We start from the raw sequence: 19,270 nt of genomic DNA on the forward strand, positions 1-19,270 counted from the left end.
AGCTTCAAGATCTTCATGACACACAACGGGATAACTGGGAAGAATCTCGTTGAAAACCCAGTATTGATGGTGTGTGTCACAGAAGCTAGAGACCTCAAACCAGACTAGTGACTCATTGCAGTTTACAATGTGAACAGCAGGACAGCCTGACACATTACAGCTTCAACAACAAGATGATTTCTATGTTTTGTTTTCTTTTGTTGTGTGTGTGTGTGTGTGTGTGTGTGTGTTTGGGGGATAGATTGCAAAGGCAAAGGGTGGATAAAGGGCAGGAGATGAGGGTGCATTGTAGCCTCCCCCAGCCTGAAGCTGGCTGGTGCAGACCTTGTTGCCACTGAGGTGGGGCCACCTGCAGTGTAGCTTTCCGACTTGGCTGGCTTCTTTTTTTTTTTTTGGTTTTGTCGAGACAGGGTTTCTCTGTGTAACCCTGGCTGTCCTGGAACTCACTTTGTAGACCAGGCTGGCCTCGAACTCAGAAGTCTGCCTGCCCCTGCCTCCCAAGTGCTGGGATTTAAGGTGTATGCCACCACGCCCGGCAGGCTGGCTTCTTTTGATGTGTCTGCCGCTGCTCTTCTCCGAGATCCTGCTGCCTGCTGAGACACCCTTGAGACATTCCGGAGACACATCCTATCCTGCACATTGCCTACAAGCTGGCTCCGGGCACCAAGGATGGACTGGCGGGGGGGGGGGGGGAACCTACCCCCTATATAAGCTTAGACTCTAAGTAAACGTTAAGGTGCCTTGAACAGAGTACTTTTGTCTTGTTGTCTTTATTTCTCTCCCCGTCTAGTCTCTTTTCAGCCCCAGCCTGCCTTTCAGGAGTACCTGGTTCATGTAGGCCACGGGCGGCTTACAACTACAGTACATGATGTGAAATTCACAATGAACCAATAAAAAGTGAGTACCAAAAACAAAAACCAAGAAACAAATTAAAAACAAAACAAAACAAAAAACATACCCTGGTGTGGGAAGCCGCCCCCACATTCGCCGTCACAAGATGGCGCTGACATCCTGTGTTCTAAGTTGGTAAACAAATAATCTGCGCATGAGCCAAGGGTATTTACGACTACTTGTACTCTGTTTTTCCCGTGAACGTCAGCTCGGCCATGGGCTGCAGCCAATCAGGGAGTGATGCGCCCTAGGCAATGGTTGTTCTCTTTAAAATAGAAGGGGTTTCGTTTTTCTCTCTCTCTTGCTTCTCTCTCTTGCTTCTTACACTCTGGCCCCAAAAAGATGTAAGCAATAAAGCTTTGCCGTAGAAGATTCTGGTTGTTGTGTTCTTCCTGGCCGGTCGTGAGAACGCGACGAATAACAATTGGTGCCGAATTCCGGGACGAGAAAAAACTCCGGACTGGCGCAGGAGGGATACTTCATTTCAGAACCAGAACTGCGGATCACGTTTATAAAGGTTCCCGTAACACAGACTGTTGAGAAGGATTCAACTGCCGAATTCAGAACTCATCAGCTGGGGAACGACGGTGATAAAGGTTCCCGTAAAGCAGACTGTTAAGAAGGATTCAACTGTATGAATTCAGAACTTTTCAGCTGGGGAACGAGAGTACCAGTGAGTATGTTTGGCCTTGAATTTTTTCTGGTGTTAGGAGCCCTTTTGTTCTTTTTCACATGCTATCAAGTGATTAAGATAGGGCTGAAAATTCTAGAGGAAATTCAGGACAATCTATCAGAAGTAAAGCGGGGAGAGAGAGTAGGAACAAAGAGGAAGTATGGTACACAAAATAAGTATACAGGCCTTTCCAAGGGTCTTGAACCCGAGGAAAAGTTAAGGTTAGGTAGGAATACCTGGAGAGAGATTAGAAGAAAAAGAGGAAAAAGGGAGAAGAAAAAAGATCGATTAGCGGAGGTCTCTAGGAGATACTCGTCACTAGATGAGCTCAGGAAGCCAGCTCTTAGTAGCTCTGAAGCAAGTGAAGAATCCTCCTCTGAGGAAACAGACTGGGAGGAAGAAGCAGCCCATTACCAGCCAGCTAATTGGTCAAGAAAAAAGCCAAAAGCGGCTGGCGAAAGTCAGCGTACTGTTCAACCTCCCGGCAGTCGGTTTCAAGGTCCGCCCTATGCGGAGCCCCCGCCCTGCGTAGTGCGTCAGCAATGCGCAGAGGGGCAATGCGCAGAGAGGTGCGCAGAGAGGCAGTGCGCAGAGAGGCAGTGCGCAGAGAGGCAGTGCGCAGAGAGGCAGTGCGCAGACTCATTCATTCCCCGAGAGGAACAAAAGAAAATACAACAGGCATTTCCAGTCTTTGAAGGAGCCGAGGGTGGGCGTGTCCACGCTCCGGTAGAATACGTACAGATTAAGGAAATTGCCGAGTCGGTTCGTAAATACGGAACCAATGCTAATTTTACCTTGGCGCAGTTAGACAGGCTCGCTGGTATGGCACTAACGCCTGCTGATTGGCAGACGGTTGTAAAAGCCGCTCTACCTAGTATGGGCAAATATATGGAATGGAAAGCGCTTTGGCACGAAGCTGCACAGGCGCAGGCCCGAGCAAACGCAGCTGCTTTGACTCCAGAGCAGAGAGATTGGACTTTTGACTTGTTAACGGGTCAGGGAGCTTATTCTGCTGATCAGACAAACTACCATTGGGGAGCTTATGCCCAGATTTCTTCCACGGCTATTAGGGCCTGGAAGGCGCTCTCTCGAGCAGGTGAAACCACTGGTCAGTTAACAAAGATAATCCAGGGACCTCAGGAATCTTTCTCAGATTTTGTGGCCAGAATGACAGAGGCAGCAGAGCGTATTTTTGGAGAGTCAGAGCAAGCTGCGCCTCTCATAGAACAGCTAATCTACGAGCAAGCCACAAAGGAGTGCCGAGCGGCCATAGCCCCAAGAAAGAACAAAGGCTTACAAGACTGGCTCAGGGTCTGTCGAGAGCTTGGGGGACCTCTCAGCAATGCAGGTTTAGCGGCTGCCATCCTTCAATCTCAGAACCGCTCCATGGGCAGAAATAATCAGAGGACATGTTTTAATTGCGGAAAGCCTGGGCATTTTAAGAAAGATTGCAGAGCTCCAGATAAACAGGGAGGGACTCTCACTCTTTGCTCTAAGTGTGGCAAGGGTTATCATAGAGCTGACCAGTGTCGCTCTGTGAGGGATATAAAGGGCAGAATTCTTCCCCCACCTGATAGTCAATCAACTGATGTGCCAAAAAACGGGTCATCGGGCCCTCGGTCCCAGGGCCCTCAAAGATATGGGAACCGGTTTGTCAGGACCCAGGAAGCAGTCAGAGAGACGACCCAGGAAGACCCACAAGGGTGGACCTGCGTGCCGCCTCCGACTTCCTATTAATGCCTCAAATGAGTATTCAGCCGGTGCCGGTGGAGCCTATACCATCCTTGCCCCCGGGAACCATGGGCCTTATTCTCGGCCGAGGTTCACTCACCTTGCAGGGCTTAGTAGTCCACCCTGGAATTATGGATTGTCAACATTCCCCTGAAATACAGGTCCTGTGCTCAAGCCCTAAAGGCGTTTTTTCTATTAGTAAAGGAGATAGGATAGCTCAGCTGCTGCTCCTCCCTGATAATACCAGGGAGAAATCTGCAGGACCTGAGATAAAGAAAATGGGCTCCTCAGGATATGATTCTGCCTATTTGGTTGTATCTTTAAATGATAGACCTAAGCTCCGCCTTAAGATTAATGGAAAAGAGTTTGAAGGCATCCTTGATACCGGAGCAGATAAAAGTATAATTTCTACACATTGGTGGCCCAAAGCATGGCCCACCACAGAGTCATCTCATTCATTACAGGGCCTAGGATATCAATCATGTCCCACTATAAGCTCCGTTGCCTTGACGTGGGAATCCTCTGAAGGGCAGCAAGGGAAATTCATACCTTATGTGCTCCCACTCCCGGTTAACCTCTGGGGAAGGGATATTATGCAGCATTTGGGCCTTATTTTGTCCAATGAAAACACCCCATCAGGAGGGTATTCAGCTAAAGCAAAAAATATCATGGCAAAGATGGGTTATAAAGAAGGAAAAGGGTTAGGACATCAAGAACAGGGAAGGATAGAGCCCATCTCACCTAATGGAAACCAAGACAGACAGGGTCTGGGTTTTCCTTAGCGGCCATTGGGGCAGCACGACCCATACCATGGAAAACAGGGGACCCAGTGTGGGTTCCTCAATGGCACCTATCCTCTGAAAAACTAGAAGCTGTGATTCAACTGGTAGAGGAACAATTAAAATTAGGCCATATTGAACCCTCTACCTCACCTTGGAATACTCCAATTTTTGTAATTAAGAAAAAGTCAGGAAAGTGGAGACTGCTCCATGACCTCAGAGCCATTAATGAGCAAATGAACTTATTTGGCCCAGTACAGAGGGGTCTCCCTGTACTTTCCGCCTTACCACGTTGCTGGAATTTAATTATTATAGATATTAAAGATTGTTTCTTTTCTATACCTTTGTGTCCAAGAGATAGGCCCAGATTTGCCTTTACCATCCCCTCTATTAATCACATGGAACCTGATAAGAGGTATCAATGGAAGGTCTTACCACAGGGAATGTCCAATAGTCCTACAATGTGCCAACTTTATGTGCAAGAAGCTCTTTTGCCAGTGAGGAAACAGTTCCCCTCTTTAATTTTGCTCCTTTACATGGATGACATCCTCCTGTGCCATAAAGACCTTACCATGCTACAAAAGGCATATCCTTTTCTACTTAAAACTTTAAGTCAGTGGGGTCTACAGATAGCCACAGAAAAGGTCCAAATTTCTGATACAGGACAATTCTTGGGCTCTGTGGTGTCCCCAGATAAGATTGTGCCCCAAAAGGTAGAGATAAGAAGAGATCACCTCCATACCTTAAATGATTTTCAAAAGCTGTTGGGAGATATTAATTGGCTCAGACCTTTTTTAAAGATTCCTTCCGCTGAGTTAAGGCCTTTGTTTAGTATTTTAGAAGGAGATCCTCATATCTCCTCCCCTAGGACTCTTACTCTAGCTGCTAACCAGGCCTTACAAAAGGTAGAAAAGGCCTTACAGAATGCACAATTACAACGTATTGAGGATTCGCAGCCTTTCAGTTTGTGTGTCTTTAAGACAGCACAATTGCCAACTGCAGTTTTGTGGCAGAATGGGCCATTGTTGTGGATCCATCCAAACGTATCCCCAGCTAAAATAATAGATTGGTATCCTGATGCAATTGCACAGCTTGCCCTTAAAGGCCTAAAAGCAGCAATCACCCACTTTGGGCAAAGTCCATATCTTTTAATTGTACCTTATACCGCTGCACAGGTTCAAACCTTGGCAGCCGCATCTAATGATTGGGCAGTTTTAGTTACCTCCTTTTCAGGAAAAATAGATAACCATTATCCAAAACATCCAATCTTACAGTTTGCCCAAAATCAATCTGTTGTGTTTCCACAAATAACAGTAAGAAACCCACTTAAAAATGGGATTGTGGTATATACTGATGGATCAAAAACTGGCATAGGTGCCTATGTGGCTAATGGTAAAGTGGTATCCAAACAATATAGTGAAAATTCACCTCAAGTGGTAGAATGTTTAGTGGTCTTAGAAGTTTTAAAAACCTTTTTAGAACCCCTTAATATTGTGTCAGATTCCTGTTATGTGGTAAATGCAGTAAATCTTTTAGAAGTGGCTGGAGTGATTAAGCCTTCCAGTAGAGTTGCCAATATTTTTCAGCAGATACAATTAGTTTTGTTATCTAGAAGATCTCCTGTTTATATTACTCATGTTAGAGCCCATTCAGGCCTACCTGGCCCCATGGCTCTGGGAAATGATTTGGCAGATAAGGCCACTAAAGTGGTGGCTGCTGCCCTATCATCCCCGGTAGAGGCTGCAAGAAATTTTCATAATAATTTTCATGTGACGGCTGAAACATTACGCAGTCGTTTCTCTTTGACAAGAAAAGAAGCCCGTGACATTGTTACTCAATGTCAAAGCTGCTGTGAGTTCTTGCCAGTTCCTCATGTGGGAATTAACCCACGCGGTATTCGACCTCTACAGGTCTGGCAAATGGATGTTACACATGTTTCTTCCTTTGGAAAACTTCAATATCTCCATGTGTCTATTGACACATGTTCTGGCATCATGTTTGCTTCTCCGTTAACCGGAGAAAAAGCCTCACATGTGATTCAACATTGCCTTGAGGCATGGAGTGCTTGGGGGAAACCCAGACTCCTTAAGACTGATAATGGACCAGCTTACACGTCTCAAAAATTTCAGCAGTTCTGCCGTCAGATGGACGTAACCCACCTGACTGGACTTCCATACAACCCTCAAGGACAGGGTATTGTTGAGCGTGCGCATCGCACCCTCAAAGCCTATCTTATAAAACAGAAGAGGGGAACTTTTGAGGAGACTGTACCCCGAGCACCAAGAGTGTCGGTGTCTTTGGCACTCTTTACACTCAATTTTTTAAATATTGATGCTCATGGCCATACTGCGGCTGAACGTCATTGTTCAGAGCCAGATAGGCCCAATGAGATGGTTAAATGGAAAAATGTCCTTGATAATAAATGGTATGGCCCGGATCCTATCTTGATAAGATCCAGGGGAGCTATCTGTGTTTTCCCACAGAATGAAGACAACCCATTTTGGGTACCAGAAAGACTCACCCGAAAAATCCAGACTGACCAAGGGAATACTAATGTCCCTCGTCTTGGTGATGTCCAGGGCGTCAATAATAAAGAGAGAGCAGCGTTGGGGGATAATGTCGACATTTCCACTCCCAATGACGGTGATGTATAATGCTCAAGTATTCTCTTGCTTTTTTACCACTAACTGGGAACTGGGTTTGGCCTTAATTCAGACAGCCTTGGTTCTGTCTGGACAGGTCCAGACAACTGACACCATTAACACTTTGTCAGCCTCAGTGACTACAGTCATAGATGAACAGGCCTCAGCTAATGTCAAGATACAGAGAGGTCTCATGCTGGTTAATCAACTCATAGATCTTGTCCAGAAACAACTAGATGTATTATGACAAATAACTCAGCAGGGATGTGAACAAAAGTTTCCGGGATTGTGTGTTATTTCCATTCAGTATGTTAAATTTACTAGGGCAGCTAATTTGTCAAAAAGTCTTTTTCAGTATATGTTACAGAATTGGATGGCTGAATTTGAACAGATCCTTCGAGAATTGAGACTTCAGGTCAACTCCACGCGCTTGGACCTGTCGCTGACCAAAGGATTACCCAATTGGATCTCCTCAGCATTTTCTTTCTTTAAAAAATTGGGTGGGATTAATATTATTTGGAGATACACTTTGCTGTGGATTAGTGTTGCTTCTTTGATTGGTCTGTAAGCTTAAGGCCCAAACTAAGAGAGACAAGGTGGTTATTGCCCAGGCGCTTGCAGGACTAGAACATGGAGCTTCCCCTGATATATCTATGCTTAGGCAATAGGTCGCTGGCCACTCAGCTCTTATATCTCACGAGGCTAGTCTCATTGCACGAGATAGAGTGAGTGTGCTTCAGCAGCCCGAGAGAGTTGCAAGGCTAAGCACTGCAATGGAAAGGCTCTGCGGCATATATGAGCCTATTCTAGGGAGACATGTCATCTTTCATGAAGGTTCAGTGTCCTAGTTCCCTTCCCCCAGGCAAAACGACACGGGAGCAGGTCAGGGTTGCTCTGGGTAAAAGCCTGTAAGCCTAAGAGCTAATCCTGTACATGGCTCCTTTACCTACACACTGGGGATTTGACCTCTATCTCCACTCTCATTAATATGGGTGGCCTATTTGCTCTTATTAAAAGAAAAAGGGGGAACTGTGGGAAGCCGCCCCCACATTCGCCGTCACAAGATGGCGCTGACATCCTGTGTTCTAAGTTGGTAAACAAATAATCTGCGCATGAGCCAAGGGTATTTACGACTACTTGTACTCTGTTTTTCCCGTGAACGTCAGCTCGGCCATGGGCTGCAGCCAATCAGGGAGTGATGCGCCCTAGGCAATGGTTGTTCTCTTTAAAATAGAAGGGGTTTCGTTTTTCTCTCTCTCTTGCTTCTCTCTCTTGCTTCTTACACTCTGGCCCCAAAAAGATGTAAGCAATAAAGCTTTGCCGTAGAAGATTCTGGTTGTTGTGTTCTTCCTGGCCGGTCGTGAGAACGCGACGAATAACACCCTGGGATGGATGGATGGGTAATTGGTTCCTGGAGACTATGGAGCTTTGTCTTCACAGAAGGCCAGCCTGTTTGGTTATCTGATCTACCAGACTTTACTTCTATCTCTATCACTATCTATCACTATCACTATCACCCACTGATTCACTCACCCTTGACTTTTTCTATGAGTCTGGCAGTGCACCACTGCCACAACTGGGTTTCTAGTAGCTGGAGGATATGGTCTCTTGTTTGGGGAGGCATTTTTTAAGCCCCTGAGGTAAATAGTCCTCTTTCTTTATATATTGCTGTCCTGATGTTGTGAGGGGCTATCATTGTCAGGGTTTCTATTCCTGCACAAACATCATGACCAAGAAGCAAGTTGGAGAGGAAAGGGTTTATTCAGCTTACATTTCCACATTGTTGTTCATCACCAAAGGAAGTCAGGACTGGATCTCAAGCAGGTCAGAAAGCAGGAGCTGATGCAGAGGCCATGGAGGGATGTTCCTTACTGGCTTGCTTCCCCTGACTTACTCATTTTACTCTCTTATAGAACCCAACACTACCAAACCAGGTATGGTACCACCCAAAATGGACTCTCCCCCCTTGATCACTAATTGAGAACATGCCTTACAGATGGATCTCATGGAGGCATTTCCTCAACTGAAGCTCCTTTCTCTGTGATAACTCCAGCTGTGTCAAGTTGACACACAAAACCAGCCAGTACAGGTGCTATTCCCCCTATTGGATGCTTCAGCTCCCATCAATAAAAGGTTCCACATCTGAATTGGGGGATCAGCTCGTCCTTTAAGTCAGGCTGTGAGGAGGAAATCTCATTCATAATTTCTCTGCATTCCTGGAGGGGCTTTCTATCCTCTTCAAGCAAGTATGCAGCTGGATTTAGGGCCAGGTACCATAGTTGTCATCCTCTCGGGTGAGGAGAGGGGCTGGCATTTTTCTCAGTGGCACACTGGAAAGGACTCTTCCTAGGAACACAGCTGGCCTGAGTCTGGTGAGCATCCCCATGGTAGCTGTTGCGCTATATAGCAGGAGGAGGTTAGTGAGCACCGTATGGAGGCGGATGCCGATGAAGGGACAGGTATGAAGGATCTTGCGCATGACTAGTACTTGTAATTGGAGCCGGGAGGGATGTGGCATCACGGGCACATTTTCATCCTCTGGGGAAACTGGTAGGGATGCTTCCTTGGTGCCTTCAGACTTCTCTGTCTTTGTAGCAGACGTTGTCTGAGGCTGGGAAGGTTCTGGAGAAGCCATCTGTCTTAGCTAGCATCTCCATGACACCATGACCAAGGCAACTCTTCTAAAAGACATTTAATTGTTGCTGGCTTACAGGTTCAGAGGTTTAGTTCATTGTCATCAAGGCATAAAACATACCAGTGTCCAAGCAGACATGATACTGGAGAAGGAGCTGAAAGGTCTGCATCTTGATTGGAAGGCAGCCAGGAGAAGACTGTCTCCCAGGCAACTAGGAGGAGGGCCTCAAAGCCCACCCCACAGTGACATACTTCCTCCAACAAGGCCACACCTCCTAATAGAGCCACTCCCTGAGACAAGCATATTCAACCACACCATCCCAGACCATCGGACACCAGGAATCAATATGTGAGAACCGGTCTGTGTAACCTCTCAGACTCTTGTTAATCAAAGTCAAATCTAGAATTCCTATTCATGGCCAGATGACATCAAAGGGAGAGCAATCGGTTTCACAGAGAGTCTTTAACTTGGAGGGTTACAGTTGTCAAGTATGGTGTGCAGGACTACGTGGTTTCACATCAGTGTATACCCCATAATGAAAGGAGTTCCCTAACGATGACTTAGGGGAGCTTATATGTACCTCCCTAGTCATGCCTGCTGCATAGGCTGGGCAAGAAGACTGGCTTCTCCCTCAAGTAGGTACCTGTCTGCCCAGCCACCTCTTGGTGATTTAAGAGGTCTGATCTAGCCAGGCAGTAGTTGAATACACATTTAATTCCAGCACTTGAGAGTCAGAAGCAGGCAGATCTCTTGAGAGTTTGAGGCCAGCCTGGTCTACAGAGCAAACTCTGAGACAGCCAAGGCTACCCAGAGAAATTCTGTCTGAAAAAAGAAAGAAAGAAAGAAAGAAAGAAAGAAAGAAAGAAAGAAAGAAAGAAAGGAGGGTGGGAGGGAGGGAGGGAGGGAGGGAGGGAGGGGAGGGGAGGGGAGGGGAGGGGAGGGGAGGGGAGGGGAGGGAGGAGGGGAGGGGAGGGGAGGGGAGAGGAGAGGAGAGGAGAGGAGAGGAGAGGAGAGGAGATAAAAGAAAAAAGAAAAAGAAAAAGAAAAAGAAAAAAAAGAAAAAGAAAAAAGAGGTCTTAGCTCAAGGGTCACTCATATAACCCCATACCTAATCACCTCCTATCATGGAAGGTAAGTGCCCATTTAGTTGAAATGACCACAGTAGATCTACAAGTTGGAGCCTAGTCAGATCCTGTAGCCACAGAGCTGTGGGAGCATCACAAGCATTCAGAAGGTATACATTTGTCTGATTCTCCTTGGAGACCAGCGCCACCTCAGTCTCCCATCGGGGCTTCAGATGCAGTTTCCTGGGGGGGGGGGGGGGGGAGTGTCAAGCTTGCATTCCTGCCTGTCCCCAGGAGCTCCTTACTTAGTCTCATCATTTCTACTCAGAGGCTACAGTCCAGTGTCTTACTGCCACCTTGGCCACTAGAAGCTCCAGAAAGACTTCAATCCAGGGTCCAGTTTGTGTTCTCATTTTATGCTCTAAAACCACAAGGTGGGGCAGGCAAGCAAGCGAGAATTTACAGAAGTGTTCAAGGCAGTCAGCAGGTTGTTAAGGACGGTGACCCATTGCTTCAGCGGTTTATCCAGATCATTCTGCTCTGGGCCGAGAGTGAAATCATCCCTGGCAAATAAGCAGTGCAGGCCGTGCTTTAAGTAAGTCACTAAATAAAGCAAAAAACTGGCAGCTAACAGCTGGTCTGTTCTGCCTTATTCTACTTCAGGCTGAGAGTCCACAGTGACAAGATAATGAATCACAGCAGGAGTCATGAGAGAGCCACAGCAGAGGCTGTGGAATCAGGGTTGACAGCGAAACAGCCGAGTCCACATGCAAAGAGAAAGGCTAAACCAGGGAAGAGCAGGAAATGTCAGGATCAGAACAAGATAAGCAAACAAGTCAGGCCGTCATCCAGCCGACCTAATGGACGGTAGGGGACCAACCCCGATGAAGCTCAAAGGACAGCTAGCGTGTCCTCACTTCCTGCTGTACACACCAGGTGTCGGGTGACAGGTTGTTCTGAGGTCATAGCAGTGTGATGTCACCCTGTTTTGTGCCCATCACTTTATGGGGTCCAGGTGAGAGAGTTAGACCTTTACCCTAGTCTGGTGTGTCTGATAAGTTCTGGGCCTTGTTTTCCTAATATTATTTTAATATTCATATGTGCCCCCACCACTTCCACTCACCCAAGTAGACTTATGGGGCAGATCCTTTCTGCTCTCAGGAATAAATCACATATCAGTCTGTGCTGGATGAAATGTGTCCGACAGATGAGACCGTTCCTGGGTTCTCAAAATAGAGTCAGAAGCGCCTCGTAAAAGAGTCTCCTGGAGCATGGCACAGTCAAAAAAATAAAAAATAAAAACACTGTTTTATACAATGTAGAGTAACTCAGAGTAGGGCTGTACTAGGGTTCTCTAAAAGAGCAGAACTGGTAGGATGAGTGAACACACACACACACACACACACACACACACACACACACACACGCCTTATTAGAGTAGCTTACAGGTGGTGGCCTCTATAGTCCAAAACTGGCTGTCTTCCTGGTGGAAAGGCCAGGAATCTGATAGTTGTTCAGTCAACACTTGGGATAATCTTTTTGTGCACTGTGTAAAGGTTGTCTTTGTATTATTCAAATGTTAACTTAGGTACCAGCAGAGAGTTTAGTACTGTCTGCCAGGACCTTCGTATTGTTATGTTTATTGGAACATCACCTACCTGAGTATTTTGTAAACATTCTTCCCCATCACCTTCTGACGGGCTTAATAAAGAGCTGAAGGCAAACCGGCAAGGAAAGGCAGAACATCCGGACGGAAGTGGGAAGTGTGGGAAGAACTGAGAGGCTTGAGAGTCACCAACTGGACACAGCAGACAGAAGGAACAGGTGCCAAGACTGAGTATGTGAGAGACAGGTAACAGGTCATGTGCCAGGATGTGGAATAGAATAGTCAGGTTAACCTAAATGAGGTGAGATGGCTGAGAGGTGGCCAGCTAAAGTCTAAGCTTAATAGATAATATGTCATTATTATGTCTATATGACATTATTCAGAAGCTGGCAGGTCGAGGCAGCCCAGCAATAAAGACTGAATGTCTCTGCAGTCCCAATCTGGTGCTGGAGGTCTGGAGGGTTCCTGGAGAGCTTCTGGTCTTCAGTCTAAATTGGAATCCCAAAGAAGTCTGAATCCAGTTCCAATACCAGAGAAGAAATGTCTCAGCAACAGGGTAGATGAACAGACTGGTATGAGTGAGGAGACACTGGAAGATATAACCCATATTCAAAGTGAATCTTCCTACTTCGAATAATCCAATTAAGAAAATTCCTCATAGGTGTCTGCCCAGCTGCTTGGGTTTTAGTTAATTCAATATGTGGTCGAGTTGACAATCAAAGTTAGCCACCTCAAGGGCACAGCCTGACCTCAGCAAGTATACACACACTGTCAAAAATGTATTTAGGCATGGTGGTACAAGCTCTCATTCCAGGCTGAGGCAGAAAGCATGTAAGTTGTGAATCTGTCTGAACTATAAATTAAGTTCAAGACCAAGCTGAACAACTTGGAGAGACCCTGTCTTAAAACAGCAAGGTTTATAATAATAAAAGTGGGATGGGGGTGAAGAGGTGGCCCAGTGGATCAAGTGCTTGCCTCATGAGTCTAAGGACCTGTGTTCAATCCCAGGAATCCACGTAAAAATATCTGGACACGGTAGTACATACTTGCACACTTGGGTAATTCCAGAGCCAGGGACATGGAGATAGGCAGGTTCTGGGGCTTGCTGTCCAGCCAGCGCAGCCTACTTGTTGAATTTGAGGCCAAGGGAGAGACTTCATTTAAAAAATAAATGGGAAGCACCAGTGGTGTGACACTTGAGGTTCCTCCGATGACATCCAAGGTTCCTCTGATGACACCCAAGATTCCTCCAATGACACTCAGGGTTCCTCCAACGACACCCAAGGTTCCTCCAACCTCCACCAACACAGACACACACACACACCTGCTTGCACATCGACACTCACACACAACGCATGATGCATTTAACCACCAGCTTTCAACTGTCCTGAATTCTTTTATCTCATTACATTTTTATTTATTCAATGTCCGTGTGTGTGGCTCTGCATTGCACAGTACACCTGTAGAGGTCAGAGGACAACTTGCAGCAGTCATTTCTCTCCTTCTACTAACCTGGGATCAGGAATCAAATTGAGGTAAGCAGGCTCCTTTATCCACTTAGCCATAACACAGGCCCAACATTCCAGAAGATTAATGATCCACTCCTGGGAGCCAAGACAAGCCGGAGAAGTCTGCAGGGGTCTGGCGAGTCTGAGAGGCTAGATGTGGTTGAGTGTTTGTGTGAGATGCTCTTGTGTCTCCAGATTGGCGCTGTGTAAACATGTGTCTCGGAGGTCTCCGTCTCCTTTGGGGTGGTTTGAATAGGAAACACCACCCATAGGCTTGTGTATTTGAACATTTGGTCCCCAGTTGGTGGTACTGTTTGGAGAGGTTATAGAACTTTTGGGGTACAGCATTGCTGGAGAAAGACTGCCACTAGGGATAAGTCTTGAGAGTATGTAGCTTCACTGCCCTTCCAATTTGCACTCTGCTTCTTGGTGGTAAATAAAGATGTGATCTCTCAGCTTCCAACCCCTGCTTCCTTGCCTTCCTGGCATTAAAGTACATCTAGCCTGTTGCACTCACCTCGTCCAGCAAGAAAAACGCAACACAGTCGGATTCTTCTCAACAGCCTTCTTTATTTCAGGAACACCTTGCTACGGGAACTCCGGAAACCCAGGAAGGACTGCTTATATACACCCCAGCACTGGGGAGAGCTATGTGTCCTCCTGGGATTGGTCAGTCTGCCGGCACTTTGATTTGTATGCACCTGCTCGGGAGGGGTTGGCGCCAGATTCGGGCTATCGCCTGCGCAGTGGCGTTGTTTATGGCGACGGTGTACCGGAGGCCGGCGCCATCTTTTAGGCGCCCGGCTGCCTACACTAGCCCTCTGGAACTGTAAGCCAAAACACACTTTCTTCTGTTGCTCTTGCTTGTGGTGCATCCTGTGTGCCACGGCATGGCCTCACTGTCTATACTCTATGTGTGTTCACCTGTGCATACAGTTCCACATATATGTGCAGAGCCCAGAGTATAATGTGTGTCTACTCAGAGCTTTCTGCGCGTATAGACACTACTATTCTACACAGCATGTGTGTAACTGTGCTCAGCTTCTCATGTCTGTGCAAAGACCAATGTATCCACCCAGGAATCTCTGCATGTGTGAATGCTGCTATTTGTACATTACTGTTTCCCAGAGGGCCACATTTGAGAACTCACAAGAGTTTCATGCTAAGAGACCACTCACTCAGTTCCAGTGTGGAGCCAAGTTTAAACCCTTCTTCTGCTCACCTTTTCAGGTACTGGTGTACCCATCCTGGTAGGAGTGAAGATAGTCTATATTCATTCCTATTATTAAGTGTGTATGTGTGTGTGCACATGTGTGCATATGTGTGCGTGTACCTGTATGTGTATTTGTTTGTGTGTGTATATATATGAATGTATATATGCAGGTGGCTGTGGGTATGTGCGTTTGTCTGTATATGAATATGTGCTTGTGTGTGCAACTGTCTGGGGTATGTGTGTTTGTCTGTGTGTGGATATGTGCGTGTGTGTGCATGCAATTGTGTTGGGTGCCTATAGAGGTCAGAAGGGGCACAGGACCTTCTATAGCAGAAATTAAGCAGTTATGAGCCACCCAGTGTAGGTGTTGGGAACTGAACTCAGGTCCTCTAGAAGACTAGCAAGCACTCCTAACCACTGAGCCATCTCTCCAGCCCTGCGCATACCTCTTGCCTTCTATTTAAACCTACATCTAATACCAGGTCTCTAAGGATGGACTTGGAGGGGAGAGGTGGGAGGAGCAGGGGGCCGTTTGGTCCTCTTACAGGTGCAGCAACCCTGAATAGATACATTTTTTCTACTTCTCACTGTTGTTTGCCCTGGTTGCCTAGACTTCCTCTGAAGACTGGGCTGGCCTCAGATTCAGAGGTGCGCCTGTCTCTGCCTGCCCAGTGGGATTGAAGGCGTGCACCACCACATGCACTTATTTTTGAGACAATGTCTCTCACTGAACCTGGAACACTGGATCAGACTGGGTAGCCTGCCCTTCCCTGGGATTCTCCTATCTGCCAGCTCAGTACTGGAGTTCTCACAGGTGGCCTTACCACACCCTGACTTTATTTAGTCAGGTGGGGGTGGGGAACTAAAATCAATTCCACTTGCTTGCACAGCAAGCACTTGACCCTTTGAGCCATTTCCTCGACTGACTTTCTTAGAATGAGTCGCTGAATCTGGTTTGTTAGGAGACTGCCAGGACTCAAGCTCTAACCTTAACAGCTCTGGTAACAGTGCGTTAGTTGAAGAAGTGGAGTTAGCGGTAGTGGCAGTATTTACACCGGGAAAACAGACAGATACCAAGCAGAATGATCGCTGGTAGACATTTACAAACCCAGCGTTCAGCTCCACATGTTTCCATGGGTCCACACACCCACATATGTGTCTGTCCCCATGTGTGTTCCAGCGTGTGTCTGTCTAGAGACATGTGACTTGCATGTCCCATGTGTCTCTGTTTGTGTGCCCGAGTGTTAGGGTGAGGCCCTCACACCCCGTTCCTCTTCAGCAGTTGGCGCCACAGGAAGCTGCCGGGTGGGGGTTCAGTGCTGCTGCCTCCCCTCCCCTCCCCTCGTGGGAGGCTTTACATTCTTTACTTTACTTCCCCGTGACGCCTACGGCAGGTACAGGCTGAGGGTGGACTCCCAGATCCTCATAACCCACCTCCATTTGTTTTCTCCTCTCCTTGCTGACCCCTGCTGCCTGCTGCTCAATATTGATGAAGACAACCATAAAAAGCCGGTGGCTTAGAAAGAGGAAACTGGGCAGAGTTGAGCCACTCTGTGGTTAGCCTGGCTCATGTGTCCCTTGAAACCCTGGTTGTGTGACATGGGAGCTGCAAGAGCTGTTAACAAAGCCAGTTACCTACCTGAGCAAGAATCGGGAACTCATGGGTGAGTGACTATCTTGAAGAGTGGTGGGCACTTCGGGATCTGCACGTCTGAGAGTCTGTGAGGCAGGAGATTGACTCCTATAGCCGGGACACAACAGTAAGAGAGTGGGGCAGCTGTTTGCACTGCAGAGATCAGGAATCCTAAAATGACCCTGGAGGGTGCTGGGGAGATAGCTCAATTGATAGGGTGCTTGCTTAGCATGGGCAAAGTCCTGGGTTTCATCCCCAGCACTGCATAAGTCAAAGCTGGGTGTTGTACGCTGTCAAGCATCACTTGGGAGATGGAGGCAGGAGGATTAGAGGTTTAGGTTATCCTCAGCTACATAGGGAGTTCAGAGGCCACCTGGTCTAGAGGAGACCTATGATGGAGTCTGAAGGAACCTTTTGTAAGCAAAGCCTGTGTGGGGACGGAGGAGTAGGGGGCCAGGGATGAGGGAGGAAGTCTAAGCGCCTTTTCAGCAGGTGTCCGTGTTTTGCCTTGTTCTGTTTTGTTTTGCTTTTGAATCTGGGTCTCACCATGCAGTCCAGGCTTGCCTCCAACTCCCAGCATTCCTACTTGTGCCTCCCCAGTTCTGGGGTAACAGGTATGCACGCATACCACCACACTGCAGCTTGACCTCTTCACCTTTCAAAGCATTGGCTCTGGGGTTTTGTTCAGCCTTGCCTGACACAGACTTGGAGAATCCTGTCTGCAAAGCAAAATTTTAAGGCTGACATCTGCTGAAAAGCCGATCTTTCCAGGTCTTCCAAATGGGGACCACCCTCTGCTCAATAGCCCTCCAGCTGTAGGCCCTTAACCCTGGGGAGTCACTGGTGGCTCCCTTTGTGGCCCAGTTTGAGGAACCTCCCACAACAACTGCCGGAATGGAGTGAGGTGAGGAGGCAGGCTGTGGTTTGTACCAGGCACACCCAAGACTACAGTTTCCTCAGTTTCTGTTGACTTTGTGCACTCTCGGGTGTAGGAAGGCGACCCCTGGAGCCATGTATCAGTGGATTTAGAGCTGACCACTCTAACGGAGGTGGTGAGTTAGGTAGGAGACAGGCTTTGAATGTGGCTCCCACAGGGCTGACCCTCCAAGAGAGTCACCCTGGTTTCTGAGGGAAAACTCCAAGTTGTACCCACCTTTAAGCACCCTTCTTGTGACTGTAAATTCCTGTCTGAGGCAGCTTTTCATGGGTCTTGAAGAGGACCTAGGGAGATAACACAGAATAAGAACTTGGTTCAGCTCCCCTAAACTCATGAAAAAAAAAAACAGGTTTTGAGCATGGTGGTGCAGGCCTGATAGCTCAGCACTGTGGAGGCAGAGACAGGATCACTGAAGCTCTCCGACTAGCCAGTTTAGCTGAATCAGTGAACCTCAAGGAGAGTCAGGGAAAGCCGGTCTCGAAAATAAAAATAAGAAAAAATAAGGTGGGAGCCAGCAAGACGGTTCAGCAGGTAGAGGCTAAGCCTGAGGACCCGAGCCTGAGCCCTGGGATCCATACGTTGGAGAGAGAACTGACTCCTGCAAGTTGCCCTCTGACCTCTGCTCACGTTCTGTGGATTGTGCCCACACGTGCAAATTAATAATCAACTAATAATTAACTAAGTTTATAAAAAAGACAGAAAGCGATTGTGGGAAACACTCCATGTCAACCTCCTGCCTCACACACATACACACTTGTACACACACCAGCATGTGCTCATGCATAGGTCACGCGCATGTGGTTAACTGCAAACTCCTCAGTGAATCTGGACTGAACCATCTCTGACCCCCAGGTCTCCCCAACTCCCAACACCGATCTAGGAATGCGCTTGGGCTCACTCCTGTGGTTAGTGCTGGAGCGTCATTTTAGATAGGTCATGTGTTCGAATCCTAACATTCCCACCTCTGGGTGACATTGCACAACCTCTCTGGGCTTCTATGTGAGGAAAAAGTCCCGAGGTCACACACGAGAGATGGTTGAGCTTGGTGCCTGGCAGATTGTAGCAGCTCAGAAAACATCAGTCACCCCGCCCTTTCCTTTGTTCTGTGTTCTTGTGGTGAAGTCTTGCTTCCTGGGCTGTCCCCACCCATAAAACATGTATATGTCACAGGCACTTCCTGTGTTTTACCTCAAAAGAAAGCCCAGTGGAGTCGGAGGGGTAGTTTGGTGGCGAAGAGTACTTGCTGTTCTTGCAGAGAACCAAGGTTCAGTTCCAAGCACTCACGTGGGGTGGCTCACAACCACCTGTAATTCCAGCTCCAGAGAGCACAGCACCCTCTTCTGATCTCCAAGGGCATTGCATGTCCAGTGCTCATATGGTAGGTATACATACATGTAGGAAAAACACATACATAAAATAAAAAGAAATAAATCCTCTTTTAAGGCTCATAATATACCCATCCCTCAGTTAGTTCCACTGCCCCTATTTCTCTGAGATTTTCTGTTTCCTTTATCCACTATCAACCTAAGTCTGAAAATCCTACTTAGCATGAAGTATCCTGAAGGAATTGGCATCACTTTAATTACTGCTTTTATTGTCTTTTATGTTTGATTTTTTTTAGTTTATCCATTTATTGGTTTTAAAATGTGTTCTATTACATTTCTTTATATGTATGTGTGGTGTGCACATGTGTGCATGTGTGTAGAGAGCAGAGAATAACCTGTAGAAATCAGTTCTTTCCTTCCCACCATATTGGTCCTAAGAATCAAACTCAGATCGTCAGACTTGCTGGCATGCACCTTCTCCTAACTGAGCCAAGTCGCCAGCCCTGTGTTGCTGATTTTCAGGATGATTTTCTGTGGGGGATGGGAGCATATGAGTACAAGCACCATAGGAAGCCAGAAGAGGGAGTTGGATTCTCTGGTGCTGGATTCACTGCTTATAAGCTACCTACCTGG

General features: G+C 47.2%; 1 protein-coding gene and 1 long non-coding RNA gene across 8 annotated transcripts in view; one reads left to right on the top strand and one right to left on the bottom strand.

Annotated features, from left to right (window-relative positions):
* Nucleotides 1–10,665: 10,665 nt before the first annotated feature.
* Gm30369 lies at nucleotides 10,666–18,385 on the bottom strand. Of its 5 annotated transcripts, none has more exons than XR_870090.2 (6): nucleotides 18,275–18,385; nucleotides 17,529–17,596; nucleotides 16,922–17,094; nucleotides 16,382–16,483; nucleotides 11,539–12,610; nucleotides 10,666–11,197 (listed from the first exon to the last, which is right to left on the bottom strand). It is a non-coding gene; the product is annotated as a predicted gene, 30369 (long non-coding RNA). The 5 variants fall into 5 exon arrangements; XR_378675.3 differs by having other exon boundaries at nucleotides 11,539–11,679; nucleotides 12,074–12,610; nucleotides 16,382–17,094; XR_870091.2 differs by lacking the exon at nucleotides 16,922–17,094.
* Nucleotides 16,014–19,270, top strand: part of Arhgef18 (rho/rac guanine nucleotide exchange factor (GEF) 18) — a 103,264-nt gene continuing 100,007 nt past the window's right edge. The window contains exon 1 of one of the 3 annotated variants that reach the window (XM_030243210.1): nucleotides 16,014–16,406. In XM_030243210.1, coding sequence (XP_030099070.1) covers nucleotides 16,403–16,406 — 4 coding nt within the window. In that variant the 5' untranslated portion in view covers nucleotides 16,014–16,402. The remainder of the gene's footprint in view (nucleotides 16,407–19,270) is intronic. The other 2 variants (XM_030243212.1, NM_001370668.1) reach the window with 2 other exon arrangements.

The sequence above is a fragment of the Mus musculus genome, chromosome 8 (genome assembly GCF_000001635.26).
Source record: "Mus musculus strain C57BL/6J chromosome 8, GRCm38.p6 C57BL/6J".
NCBI lineage: Eukaryota > Metazoa > Chordata > Mammalia > Rodentia > Muridae > Mus > Mus musculus.